Source organism: Pholcus phalangioides, unplaced genomic scaffold (assembly GCF_987345545.1).
Source record: "Pholcus phalangioides strain wild (caught in Gottingen) unplaced genomic scaffold, Ppha-v1.0 ptg000021l_1, whole genome shotgun sequence".
Taxonomy (NCBI): domain Eukaryota; kingdom Metazoa; phylum Arthropoda; class Arachnida; order Araneae; family Pholcidae; genus Pholcus; species Pholcus phalangioides.
In genome coordinates, this window is record NW_028301614.1 from 3076531 (window position 1) to 3089100 (window position 12570).

At 33.0% G+C, this 12570-nt stretch overlaps 1 protein-coding gene across 1 annotated transcript in view; it reads left to right on the forward strand.

The window, feature by feature from the left end:
- Positions 1-191: 191 nt before the first annotated feature.
- LOC149070492 (EF-hand domain-containing family member C2-like) overlaps positions 192-12570 on the forward strand; it is a 41398-nt gene continuing 29019 nt past the window's right edge. Inside the window, exons 1-6 of the mRNA XM_089248874.1 lie at positions 192-319; positions 1050-1214; positions 4562-4715; positions 7908-8137; positions 9990-10241; positions 12105-12212. Coding sequence (XP_089105000.1) covers positions 278-319; positions 1050-1214; positions 4562-4715; positions 7908-8137; positions 9990-10241; positions 12105-12212 — 951 coding nt within the window. The 5' untranslated portion in view covers positions 192-277. The remainder of the gene's footprint in view (positions 320-1049; positions 1215-4561; positions 4716-7907; positions 8138-9989; positions 10242-12104; positions 12213-12570) is intronic.

A 12570-nucleotide genomic window follows, 5' to 3' on the forward strand; every position in this document is an offset into this window, starting at 1 on the left:
AAGTAGTAATAAAAATGTGAATGAATAATCAATAAACTAATTTATGATAGAAAAATTCTGATTTTTCATCCATGTTTTTTTTAATTCGCTTAACATGCAGTCAAAACCGTCCCGATAATTTTTGAATTGTTTTTTCCCTGGTGTGATTGTTTAGGAGCGAGCGCTCGCGATAAAGTAAACGTTGTATATCATCAGGTTCACAATGCATTGACAAAATGAAGTCTAGTTCCCGTAGATGAATTCCGTTTTTAAAATACGCCAATAAAACAAAAAAGAGATGCCGCTTCCATTGCTCCCAGCGTTTGTTTTCAATCCAAATGTAAGCTTATAAAATTATTTTTTCCCCCAATTTATCCTCTCCTAATATCTGTAATAAATTCTCCCGTGATTTTAATATTATATTTGATTAGTGCAATTTAAAGATAAATTGTTACCTTATTCTCTAAGGCGTATTTACGCGCGACAAACTTTGTTTTGCGAGCATATGATAAAGCGTTAAATCCGCTCCTGCCTAGAGAGCGGGAGACTATATATATAGGGTAAGTTCTCAATATACGGTATACCGTGATTTTCGTTAAACCCGCTTTGGTGCTATTGTTACTGCCCGATTACCCCAAAAATGGAACTGGGAAAATCCTCAAAAATGGGAAATCTGTAAATGGGTTTTCCAGGTTACTTAACCCTTTCCGGTGCTATGTCCCCTTAGTGACACCACCGACCACCTGTTTATATCATTTTCTATGGGTTTTTCAAAAATATCTGCCCTTCAATGAATTAAGTGATTTGTGAATGCACTAGAGGCCACTTGAGTGATTTGGGAATGAGTTGGGGGGTCACTTAAATGTGAAACTGCATCATGGGTCACTTAAGCGATCTGTAACTATTCCGTGAATTATTTAAGTTATTCATAAATGTACTGTAGCCATGTTAATGATCTGGAGTCGTGTCACATTGTATAACTCTGAGGGCCGCACTTTACCTGTGGGCTGTGGATTGAGCATATATGGTTTAAAATATCTTGCTACGTATGTTTGATTTTTTTTTTTCAGGTTGGAAAAGAAAATTTCAAAAAACCTCAGACATTCACATTCGAAAACAAATTCCCTTTAGAAAAGGACAGGTTCTATGTGCATCCATTCAATGTATCTTCATTGGCTACGAAACTGCTTGAAGCAAAAACGGGAAAACCTTCCTGGCTCGCATTTGACAAACACGTAAGTTTTCTTATCGATATTTGTTTTGATTTATTTTCTGAAATACGGAGTTATTTCCATCTTTGTCCATTGAAATAAAATCATGCTTATCGATACGTTTGAAGTGATTCCTTTATCATTAAATTCATATAATGTATACAGTGTATGCTGTGTAATAGGATCGCAACAGGACTCAAGGTTTTAGGTTTTTGATAACAATGTGATAATGATACCCAAATGATAACATTATCTGTGATTCCAATAAGAGCATCTATTGTATCAATTGGCACCCATGTTGTGAAAAGATTTATTTTGAATTTTTGTTTAATGTGTGTGTATAATACAGTCAAACTCAGTTGTAATGACATCAAAGATTCTACGAATTTTTGCTGGGGTGTCATCACAACCTAGGTCATCATTTTCAAAACATTTTACAACAAAAATTTTAATCAGATGCAATCAAATACTGTGCATGAAGTTATTAAATTGATTTTGGTTTATCTAGATCGATCGTTGATTTATTTCCATTGTTAATCGAGAAAAATACGAGACTTTAAGGGTTATAAATATGAGATGTCACTAATTCTTGCCAAAAATGTTTCCATTTGTGTGTGAAATTGCCAAATGTATGCCACAAATAACCTTTAGCGAGAAATACTGGTCTACTGAAAATGTGCAACTATTTAAAACACATCGCATTGGGAAAACAAATTTAGCATGGAAAATATATGAAGTGAATATCTAGTCACATATTTCTTATAACACAATTTATAAGGTATGCAAATTTTCATAAAAATATAGAGTTAAAAGTAAGCTTTGATAAACCAGAGCAAACGGTTCATTCTTATACAGACAAAGGTCAAAAATATCAAAATTACGTAAAAATATGTTAATTTTTTGTATACAGATCATGTCAATGAGAAACAAGTTGGAGTGTGGAACATGTAATAAATATTTTTTATGACATAAGCCATCAGTAGAACAACAGAGAAACATTCCCTGGATGTGATTAATTTCATGGATGGATTTCTTTGATGGAATTTTTTGGGAAAAACGGCTTAAAAATAGAAGCAAAAGTAATTAAAAATCTGATGTTCTATCTGAGTTTGTGATGTTTTCATTCATCTTATGAGCAAGGTTCATTATTATTCTCGAAGGAAGTCAGTCCGGATCACTAAACACCTGTGGTGTCCGGTACAACACCTGTGTCTATAAGCTGAGGTATCATTACAGCCAAGGTTGTTATAACCAAGTTAGACTGTAAAACCAGTTTTTGACATGATGAGCATCAAAAACTTGTTTAAACCGTTGAAAACCATCGAAAATCTAAATGAATGCTTTTGGAAAATGTTTCAAACACGATAGGTTGATAACATGATGAGAAACTTTTTTGTATATTACAATTTATTTTTTAAACACTAATTTATTATAACAATCAAAACAAAATATTAATTATAATTTGCAATTTTAACTTTCCCGACAGAGTCTAGAACAGATAATATATAATTTTATGGTCCATTTTATCTATTGATTACCTGTGTTCAATTTACTAAGCAAAATAGAGCTGTTTATTCAAATTGTGTGTGATAGGAGATCACAGAGTTAGGTTTTTGAACTTGGTATTAAAACAGTCAAAAACATATTGTCAAAATGTTATTATTTTTACTTTTGCACTTAGAATAAGTTATAGGAGCTTTTCCTGAGCATCATGTGCAATTAGCAATGTTAAATTAAAGAATATTTTTGCTTAGAATTTAGTATTTTTATTGCTAGTTATATTCTAATGTTATGCATAAGAATATCGTTTTAAGTAACAGTGATTATCTAGATAATTTTATAATAACAGAAATCAACATTACATATATGGTGTAAAAGAAGTTTTTAAACACCTATCTGTTCGGCCTATGAAAAGAGTACAGCTGGTGGTATTATCAATACACATATAAAAGTATTTGAAGAAATTTTGGGAAGGTCAAGAATCATCTTGAATTGAAGAATATCAAATATCATTCTATAGTTTTTCCTTCAGCTTTTATCTTATGCTGTATTTAAATTGCATATTTTATAGGAAAAAATACATGTATATTGTCCAAAATAATTCTGTAAAGAGCAGAAAATTATTTTACAATCATATTAAGTATTTATTCTTTGCATAACATAGGTCTTTTTAAACATTAAATGCAATGAATGTGTGTATTTTCAACGGGAATTTCTATATTGAAAAGCAATATTTGAGGTTTCAGACAGTTCAGACATTTCTTGACAGTTCTGCCAAAGCAGAAATTGTATAGTTTTTCATGTTATTTGGGTGTATGTGGACCATTTGGTTTATTAATTTTTTTTTTTTTTGCTCAAGTTTGAGGTTTTGAAAATGCATTTTATGTCAATGTTTAAGCAATTATTAAAAACTTCTGGATGGAAAAAATAATTTTGTTATTTACATGGCCATGGACTATTCATTGTACAACTAATATTCATCATTCAAAATTATTGTGCACATTTTGTGTGTAGGTGAAACAACAGTTTGTATAACAAGGTAGTTGGATACACTAGGTTTCGTGTCTGATTCTATCCAATACCATTCGATCATCTTCTGCATTTTTAGGTCATGCAGAATGAGCAATTTTTAAAAAGCTCTGCAAAGAGCTAGAAGTGAAAATGCTTCATTTGTCAAAAATGATGTCACTGGCAATGAACAGTAAAATATAAGCAGATCTCTTTCAGAAACTGGTGGACAGCTCAGTTAATCCAAATTTCTTCATAATTTGCTGTGCATCGAAGAAAAGAGTTGGCAGACTCTGTGAACTTTGAAAGACTCCTCGAAAAAAAGAATGTAATATATATTGTGAAGAGAGACTAAAATCTGTAGTTGCTCTTTTGCTGTTTTAGCCAAAAGTTATTTTTGTTACCAAGTTATTTCTGTCATTTTGCTTTGGCGCAATTCAATCTTACAGGATACATAAATAATGCTTGAATATATATATTTAAAAAATTTTTGTGCTATGTTTATGTTATGTCTGGGGTATTCCCCTCCATCCTACTTTTTCTAATTTTTTCAGTTGGAACCCTGTGTATCCTTTGCTGTCATAAATTTTAATACAAATATAGTGTATCTCAGTTGTGATGACACCTTGACTATAACGTCAATATTTGGTAGGCTAGTCCTGTGTGTGTGTGACTGACTCCCATAGAGAATAATAATAAGCCTTGCTTATAATATGTCGATGAAAATACCAGAATTTGAGCATTACTCTGGAAAATGTTTCAAATAGTTTTTCTGTTCTAATAAGTAGTGCAAAAAAAAATATTCTGAATTATAATCTTTTACAATACGGATGGTTTAGAAATCCATAATTTTTTTCCTTCAGGTCTTGTGCTTTCAGGCATACTTTGTTGAACAGATTCCGCCGGTGTCAGATATTGAACAGAGTCGGTTCCGGAAATGCAAAATTTATTATTACCTTGAGGATGACACCATGCAAATAATTGAGTCACGTGAGAGAAACAGTGGGATACCACAAGGTGAGTCAGATATTCTCATAATAAGTGAGCAATGTTATTCTCAAGAACTTGTTGATACTTTTTTTAAAATAGTGATAAAAATGGTGTTTGTTCTCAAAACTTCTGCTTGGGAGCAAAAAAATTAACTTTGGTAATTATTTAAACTTAATCTAATTTATAAAGTATTACTGGTATTTACTCGTATGTTACCTGTAACTTTTTTTTCATGATATCAAGAAGTAGAGTCATGTGTCTGTACTTAGTACAATTTTGAACTAAAAAATCAACCCCTCAATGAAATGTAAAAATTTGAAGAAAAAAAAAAATAGCCACATCTTGAATTGTGTCTAGTCTTTTTGTACTGATAATTTTAATATTTATATCTAGCCTACAACGAGAATTTAAAAATAATAAAAGGGTATTCATCCCAAGTTAGGCCAAAGTACCCTAACTTGGGACGGTGTCCTTAGTCCTCACTGTCCTTAGTTTCAATTTTAACAGGCTGAATATTTCTAAAATATCCTAAGACAATACACAGATTGAAAATAGTTCAGAAATCATTTTATTCATCAAAAATAACATAACCTTTATGACAAAATGACAGAGTAAGTTATAAAGAGTAGTAAAAAGTATAATAAAGTTATAAAAAGTTATAATATTCTGGTAAGAAAACATTGCACACTCGTTTAGCCACACATTCGAAAAAGGAACAGGTGAACTTGGGAAGTAGAAAGACTGAAAAATAGAAAAACTTGAACAAACTTGAAAACCATTGATGTGTTTAGCAACTTTGGCTGCTGCGAACGTACAAACAACAAAACATTGAAATCAAGAAAACAGATACTTTCTGGATTTTATGCCAAGGTAAACTCAGAAAGAAAAATCATCTGATCTCCACGAAAGAAAAATCATCTGATCTCCACGAAAGAAAAATCATCTGATCTCCACGAAAGAAAAATCATTTGATCTCCACTGGGACACACACCTAGGCCCTTTTGCATTCTAGGAAAGCATGCTACTATCTGCACTCAGACTACCATCTTGTGCAGAATGCAAGAGAGCCTGGGTTTGTATCCCTGCGGAGACCAGATGACTTTTCTTTCAGAGTTCACCTTGGCATTAGATCCAGAAAATATGTTTCCTTGATATATTGGGCTGAGAAAAAAGCTGTCTATCTCTAAGGCATTGAAATTTAGACAAAGTTGACTTTTTTCTACTCAAGCTGGACTGTAACTAACAATAATGGTGATTAAAAAAAAGATTTAACCTGTATTCTATGGGGAATACATTGCCTGATATTGCCCTAAATCATAGAAATCCCTATGTCTAAGCATAACTGTGGTGCAAACCTTATTTGCTTATTAGAAAAACTTACAGATTTTCAAAGAAATGCATGGAAAACTTATTCTCAACCGAACAATACTGGAACTATCATGAAATGTAAACACAACAACAAATAAATGTGATGACCTGCTTAAAACAAAAAGTTCCAAATCATCCTAAGTAACGCCACTGTTCTAAGTATGGACACTTGACTGTATGCATTTTACTGACTTAGAAATTATGTATATTTATGTGTTAGTTTCGAATGAATACTGTGGTTTTTTTTTATATTTGTTTTGAAACTAAATCTGTGAATGTTCTGAGTGGTGTATCTAGGTAAAGTTGAAATAAAAATTGAAGCGTAATAATCAACAGATAAATAATTGAAAGTGTACTTACCTCACTTCCAACGATGAATATTAATAATTTTACTATATTCATATCAATGAAGACATTTTTTGTCCAATTGCCTGGGCTGCATGTAAATTAGTTTGATTAAGAAATTAATTTGCATTTTTTTGTAACATAAGTAAAAATATGTAAAAACTAAAAAATACCTCAACTCAGCAGAACACCCACCTTTACATGTATCATATAATGTAGTTTTATCAAATTGTACATGCGAAGTAATCAATAGCTCGAATAAATATTTGTACAGGGGATTCACAACAGATTTCAAAATATTTATATATATTGTTGAAAATTAAAAAAAAATGGATTAATGTGAATGCATTAGAGGAAATGTCTACATTTTATGTTATTAATAATTATAATAACACTAGTGTGTCGTTTAGTGAGCTCTTTTAATAAAGAAGTAAAGTCATTGGAAATATTGGAAGGGCTTAAAATATCTTGTAGAAAAAGGTTGAGGGTTAAAAATATTGTGGGAAGTCGGGTACTCGCTATAATAGAAAATACTACTGTAAGTGAAAAATAATTTTGTATAATAAAGCCAGGGTGTGGCTGTGTCACAACCATGAAAATGTTATGAATATTCAAAATAAAATAAAAAATCAACTATAAAGTTATTTTCCTACAAAAAGAACCTGAAAACATATTTTCACTGGGACCCACCCCCTGCATTTGGTAATGGGAAACAACCTTTGTAGCAAGTTATCCACTGTGCACCATTACCATGAGCAAGATACATATTACATCCTAACTTGTGGCTCTGTTGATTACACCATTCGCAAGATTCAAAGCTAAAAAGCATGTGGATAGTTTGAAATCTCCTAATAAAACAGTTCTGCCAACTAAATATAAAAAAATATTTGATTTTATTCCTCATTGAGATGACAGAAATTAAAGCACATTAATTGCCAAAAAAAAATTAGACTGTCTTGGGAAAATGAGACATATATAGTTACTATGAGGAGGGGGAGGGGTTGCCGATAAAATTCTGTTCAAAAGGGGTCACACTTCAAAAAGTTTGGGAACCACTGATTTAAACATGTTTGTTGATGGAATTCTGTCTACAGTCTGATTAAATTTTGCATCAAAGAGCTGAAAGTTCTAACTATTGACTTTAAATTGAGCAACTTGTCTAAGTAATAGGCCTACACCTTGCATAAGTGGGGGGGGGGGCCTTCCTACCATTCCCTAAGCTGTGAATCGTTGAGCGTTTATGCAGCTTATCAAGCCTGTTATCTATATGCAGTTTAAGGGTTTAACAAATCTATAATAAACGTGTAGATTCCAAATCAAATGACACTTTTCTGCTTATTTCCAGGTATTGATTTCTTTCTGTGATACAAATATTTTGTAAAAAATGAATGTTTGCATTGCCTCCTTTTTTTTTTTTGCATTTTTATGATGTTCCTAGTAGTGACTTTTAAGCCCAAGCAATGACTGCTGTGTAAAACGTTGTGCCTATATCGCTGGTCATTATAGGAACACTCGTGTCGCGACATCGCTTCAGGAAACCCAAATCCCACAGCTCTTATAGCGAGTATTATGAGATTGAGGACTTGAATGTTGCGATAGATTTAGAGATATATGGACGTGTGTACAAGACAACGAGTTGCGATAAATTCACTCGCTCATTTTTGTCAGAACTGGGTGTGAGAGTGAATGATCCTATATCGGTTCCTTTAGATCCATATCAAGAAAACAGGAAAATGGTATTTATATATTTTTTTTTCAAATCAGAGATTTCACCATGCAAGACCTTTACAGTGTAACTTATGCGGTGTATCTAATTTTACACATTTTACTGTGTGTAGTGATATGAATCGAGATTCATATTTACCTATCAAAGAATTGTGAGACATGTTATTAAGAGAGGATGTTCTTTCTCTTTATCAATATTATAATGTAATTTTTTTTACAATTTATTTAGTTTGGGAGGTTTTACAAGGGGCCGGTCAAGTGAAATTTATTCCAGAAAGAGATTTATCTGTGTGGTGATATCCAGCTCGCAATGGAAGCGGCTAATGCAAAAAAGAGCTATAGGCTTATGGCTAGTAATGTGTATTATGATCACAATTTTTTTATCATGGAGAGATTTTGTTGGTGAACTTTAAAGAACCTCATATGAGCAATAATGCAAATTCATTCAATGACACATTAGACAAGTAACATAAAGCCAGTCGCCACTCAGTACAATGATACTTCAGCTACCTTCTGGGTACTACCAAAATTTGAACATGCAATTTTAAAACACTGAGAAGCGCTATTAACGAGACAAAAACTGATCCAAGGTTGAAGCTAAGAGCTCCAAAACTGGATAAATGAAAATTAACAGGAAGATATGAGGTACTGAAGATTTTTTTTTATTTTACACTACGTGCACGCCATAGGTTTCCCCATTCATTGGTGATTTGGTTAACTCATTTCTGCCTCTTTTATATGGAAGTGGAAAAGATAAGCTCTTAGAAAGTCCAGACCATTCAGTTTGATGCTAACAATTTTACATTGAAATAATTCAATTTTAGGCTCTTTTTTTCTGTTTTCTCTTGACTTAATCTTTCATTTTACATGAAATGGTTGAAAAACGTTTTGAAATCAAAGTGTAGGGTACATCAGAAAAAAGATTCTGAGGTGGACTTGAATTAATTATGCTCATGTAACAGTAATTCTGATGATGATCAGCATGAAAATTCAGTTCACAGTGAGGCTGTGAATATACGGGCTTGTGCATCCATGTCAACGGAAATTTTCATTAACCAGATTCATACTTGTTAGCTGAGGCTAAAAAATCATGAAAAAAAGTATTTTCACCTAAAAAATTTTGTAAGTCAAGTTGTTCATTAGCCAAGGCATCATTGTATAAGCAACTCAATTTTCTTTTTTGGGCATTTTATTGCATATCAAGGTTCATCCTTATATTCTCTACATTGTGTTGTATGCTTTTATATGGAAATGGTAGGAGATAATGCATCATCAACCCTTTCGCATCTGATTTGACGATATATAATTTTTTTCCTGTTGCTTTGAAAAATGACAGTGATCTGTATGTCATGACAGCTGTATCCAAATGGTTCAAAAGTGAACCAAAGCTTGGACCACATCCGCTGACTTCCAAAGGAGTGAGATGTGTGTCTGAGTACCTATATGGTGACTACTTTGTATTTTATTAATCTATGAAATTAATTGATTAAACATTGCAGGGATTAATAAATTCCAGATTTCCATGGTTACTAAAAAATTGGCATTGCCACCTACATTTTTTCACTTGTGATTGCAAAATCAAAGTCACATTACAACAGACATGACAGCTGACATCACATTACAACACAATTTTTTTTTCGAAACGTATAGCAGCATATCTATTAAGAGGGAAAGGGGGTCGCAATGTCCTGAGGGAGTTGAAGGAAACATTATTTCGGACCGTTTCCATCAACAACAAAAAAGTCTGGCTCTAAAAATTTGTGTGCTTTTTCAGTCTTTGGAGCATTGTATTTCCTGCAGTTGATATCAGTACTTTATTTTTTGATAATTACGTGCTGAATCCAATATAACCAATTATTTCAGCTGCAAGACACAAGTGTGCACCGGAAGCCAAAAGGAACAAAAGATACCTTGGGACAGTTTCTACAGTTCAATACTCACGTTCTCAGGTTCTACTGCGTTTGGGATGACACCCACAATATGTTTGGAATGAGAAGAAGAATGATATTATATTACTACCTTGATGACGACACAGTTGAGATCTGTGAACAGAGAAGAGAAAATTCTGGCCAAGCTGATACCAAGGTCTTCCTCAAACGCTCTAGGCTTCCAAAAGTGAGCTGCATTTTTATTTTGCCTTCGCGGGTATTTTATATATGGGAAATTATAAAGAAGTTGTTATTGTAAGAAATGACTTTTTTCCCAAATTTTTTCACTTTCATGGTATAAATTGTCTTTGTCAATTTATATTACCAAAAAAAAAAAAAAAAAAAAAAAAAAGAACAATTATCCAACATAATTGAGCTCTTCAATAGTGAATCTATATTTACAGATAATCAAAGACATTAATTTTATCCTCACCAGTGCTATTAATGATTTCTCTCTGCTAACTTGATGCCTTTCAGTTTGGCAATTACAAAATATCTCTTTTTTTTCCTTAAAACCCTCTTACTCCAGCAGTGATGAAGAGTCCAGATACTGTGTTATGGTTTTTTCACAGTCAGTCATTTTTTCTATCCTTCCCCCCCCCTTCCCCAACCTGTCAGTGGTTGAAGTCGCTTGGCTTGCAAGAGGTACTGGGATCGGTACCCGCCGTCTCCAATTCGGTTTCTTTTGTGCCCGAGTGGCATGGTGGAGAGATGCTCGTCTACCATCGTGAAGGTTGTTGTCAGGGTCCCGGGTTCGAACCCAAGTGAGGATATAGATAAGATATTTTCCCAAACGAACTCGAGGCGACTACCAATAGACAGCGCATTCACTTCCAACCCATCTCACTAATGGCAGTAAATTGCAATGTAGCGATATGGCCAGAGTTGGTGTTGGGGTAGTAGTAGTGGTTGAAGTCAGATTTTGTTTAAAGTTTGGTTAAAGAAGATAAAGACAGTGGTTTTTTCTTTCCATTCAGGGCAGTATAGGAATATGCATACAGTATAAATAATACAAAAGCCAGAGTGAGAAATTGAATTTTCTGGATGTTATGTCAAAATTGATATTTGGAAAGAAAAGTGATTTGTCTCCTCCGGGAATCGAACCCGGGTCCCCTTGCATATCCCCTCTGTCCATACAAACGCCAGAGTGTTTCTCTTCCTCGGTTTTATTAAAATATTATTTTTGGGGTTGGGGGGGGGGAGCATTATCTGCTGAGCAAAATCAGAGAAAATTATTAGTCTCTTTAAAAAAAATGTGGCATTTTGCTGAGTTTTATGATTTTCTCTGTGGCAGTCATTATACTGATCAGTGAAATTTTAAAAACCTCTCAAAGAGTTAAATATCTATTTTTATCCATTCCTATCAAAATCAAATAATCGTTGTAATAGAGACAATTCCTGTATGGCAGTACTTATGACACTGGGGAAACTTATCATTATAAAGGATTTATTGTTATAGATGAAATGCATTAACACGATGAAAAGTGCATTGGGACCAGAAATTGATATTGTTTTGCCTAGGCAATCAGTATTATATAGGAATTTTGCTGTGTATAGATGATTTGGTCATCCTTATCTTTCAATCTCAATCATTTTTATTGGCAACATCAGTTGTTAAAGGTTGCAATGTTTTTGCTGGGCCAATTCCTTTTGAAAAGTACTTGAAAGGTTGTTTATTTGTACTTGCAAAGTTTTCATACTTTCCATCAGCCTCTTGGTTTTTATTGGCAGGGAAATTTTAGATTCATGTTAAATTTAGTAGTAGTTAGTGTAGGTTATGTGTGTAGTTATGGTTAGTGTAGAGTTATGGGTAAACTGAGGCCAGGTAATCCAGATTTTACTGTATTTAAAAAAGAAAGTGTTAATAGGACCTATATTTTTATGTAAATTTTATTTTGAAAGGCTAAATATATATATAACACATCATGAGAGAGTAAACATCAACATTACTCTTCAAATTTGTGATAGGAGGGGGGGAGATTATGTAGGCTTTTTTTTTGTTTTGTTATGTGAATTTTTTTTATGTAAATCTTTTGAATATCTTTTCCAGGTAATGGACCATCTGCCACTTCCAGGTGAGCTCACAACTTACACAATGCTGAACACTTCAGGTTCTCGGGCATATGCAGACTACAGATACATTTTGGATCTCAACCCAGTGAGTTGAAAAATAAATAAGATTTTGCTCCAGACTTTACATTTTCATAGAGACAATAAATATAAGTGTTTTATGTTATTTTTCAGTTTTTTTGAAAATCATATTAATCTCAAAATAAGTTGTCTTGCTTGAAAAAAAAAAAAAGATCACTCATTGTCAGCCATTAAGGCCATTGTTCATTTAGATTTTACGTGAATTTATCAGACTTGGCTTTGTATTAGTTAGGGAGTTGAAATGACTAAATAATAGTACTGAGTATGGTAGCCCAGGTCGATAAGATACTTTGCTAAAGTACCGAAGGATGTTTACGGTTGTTATGAGTTCAATACCAAATCCATCCTTGTCAGAAACTTTCCTG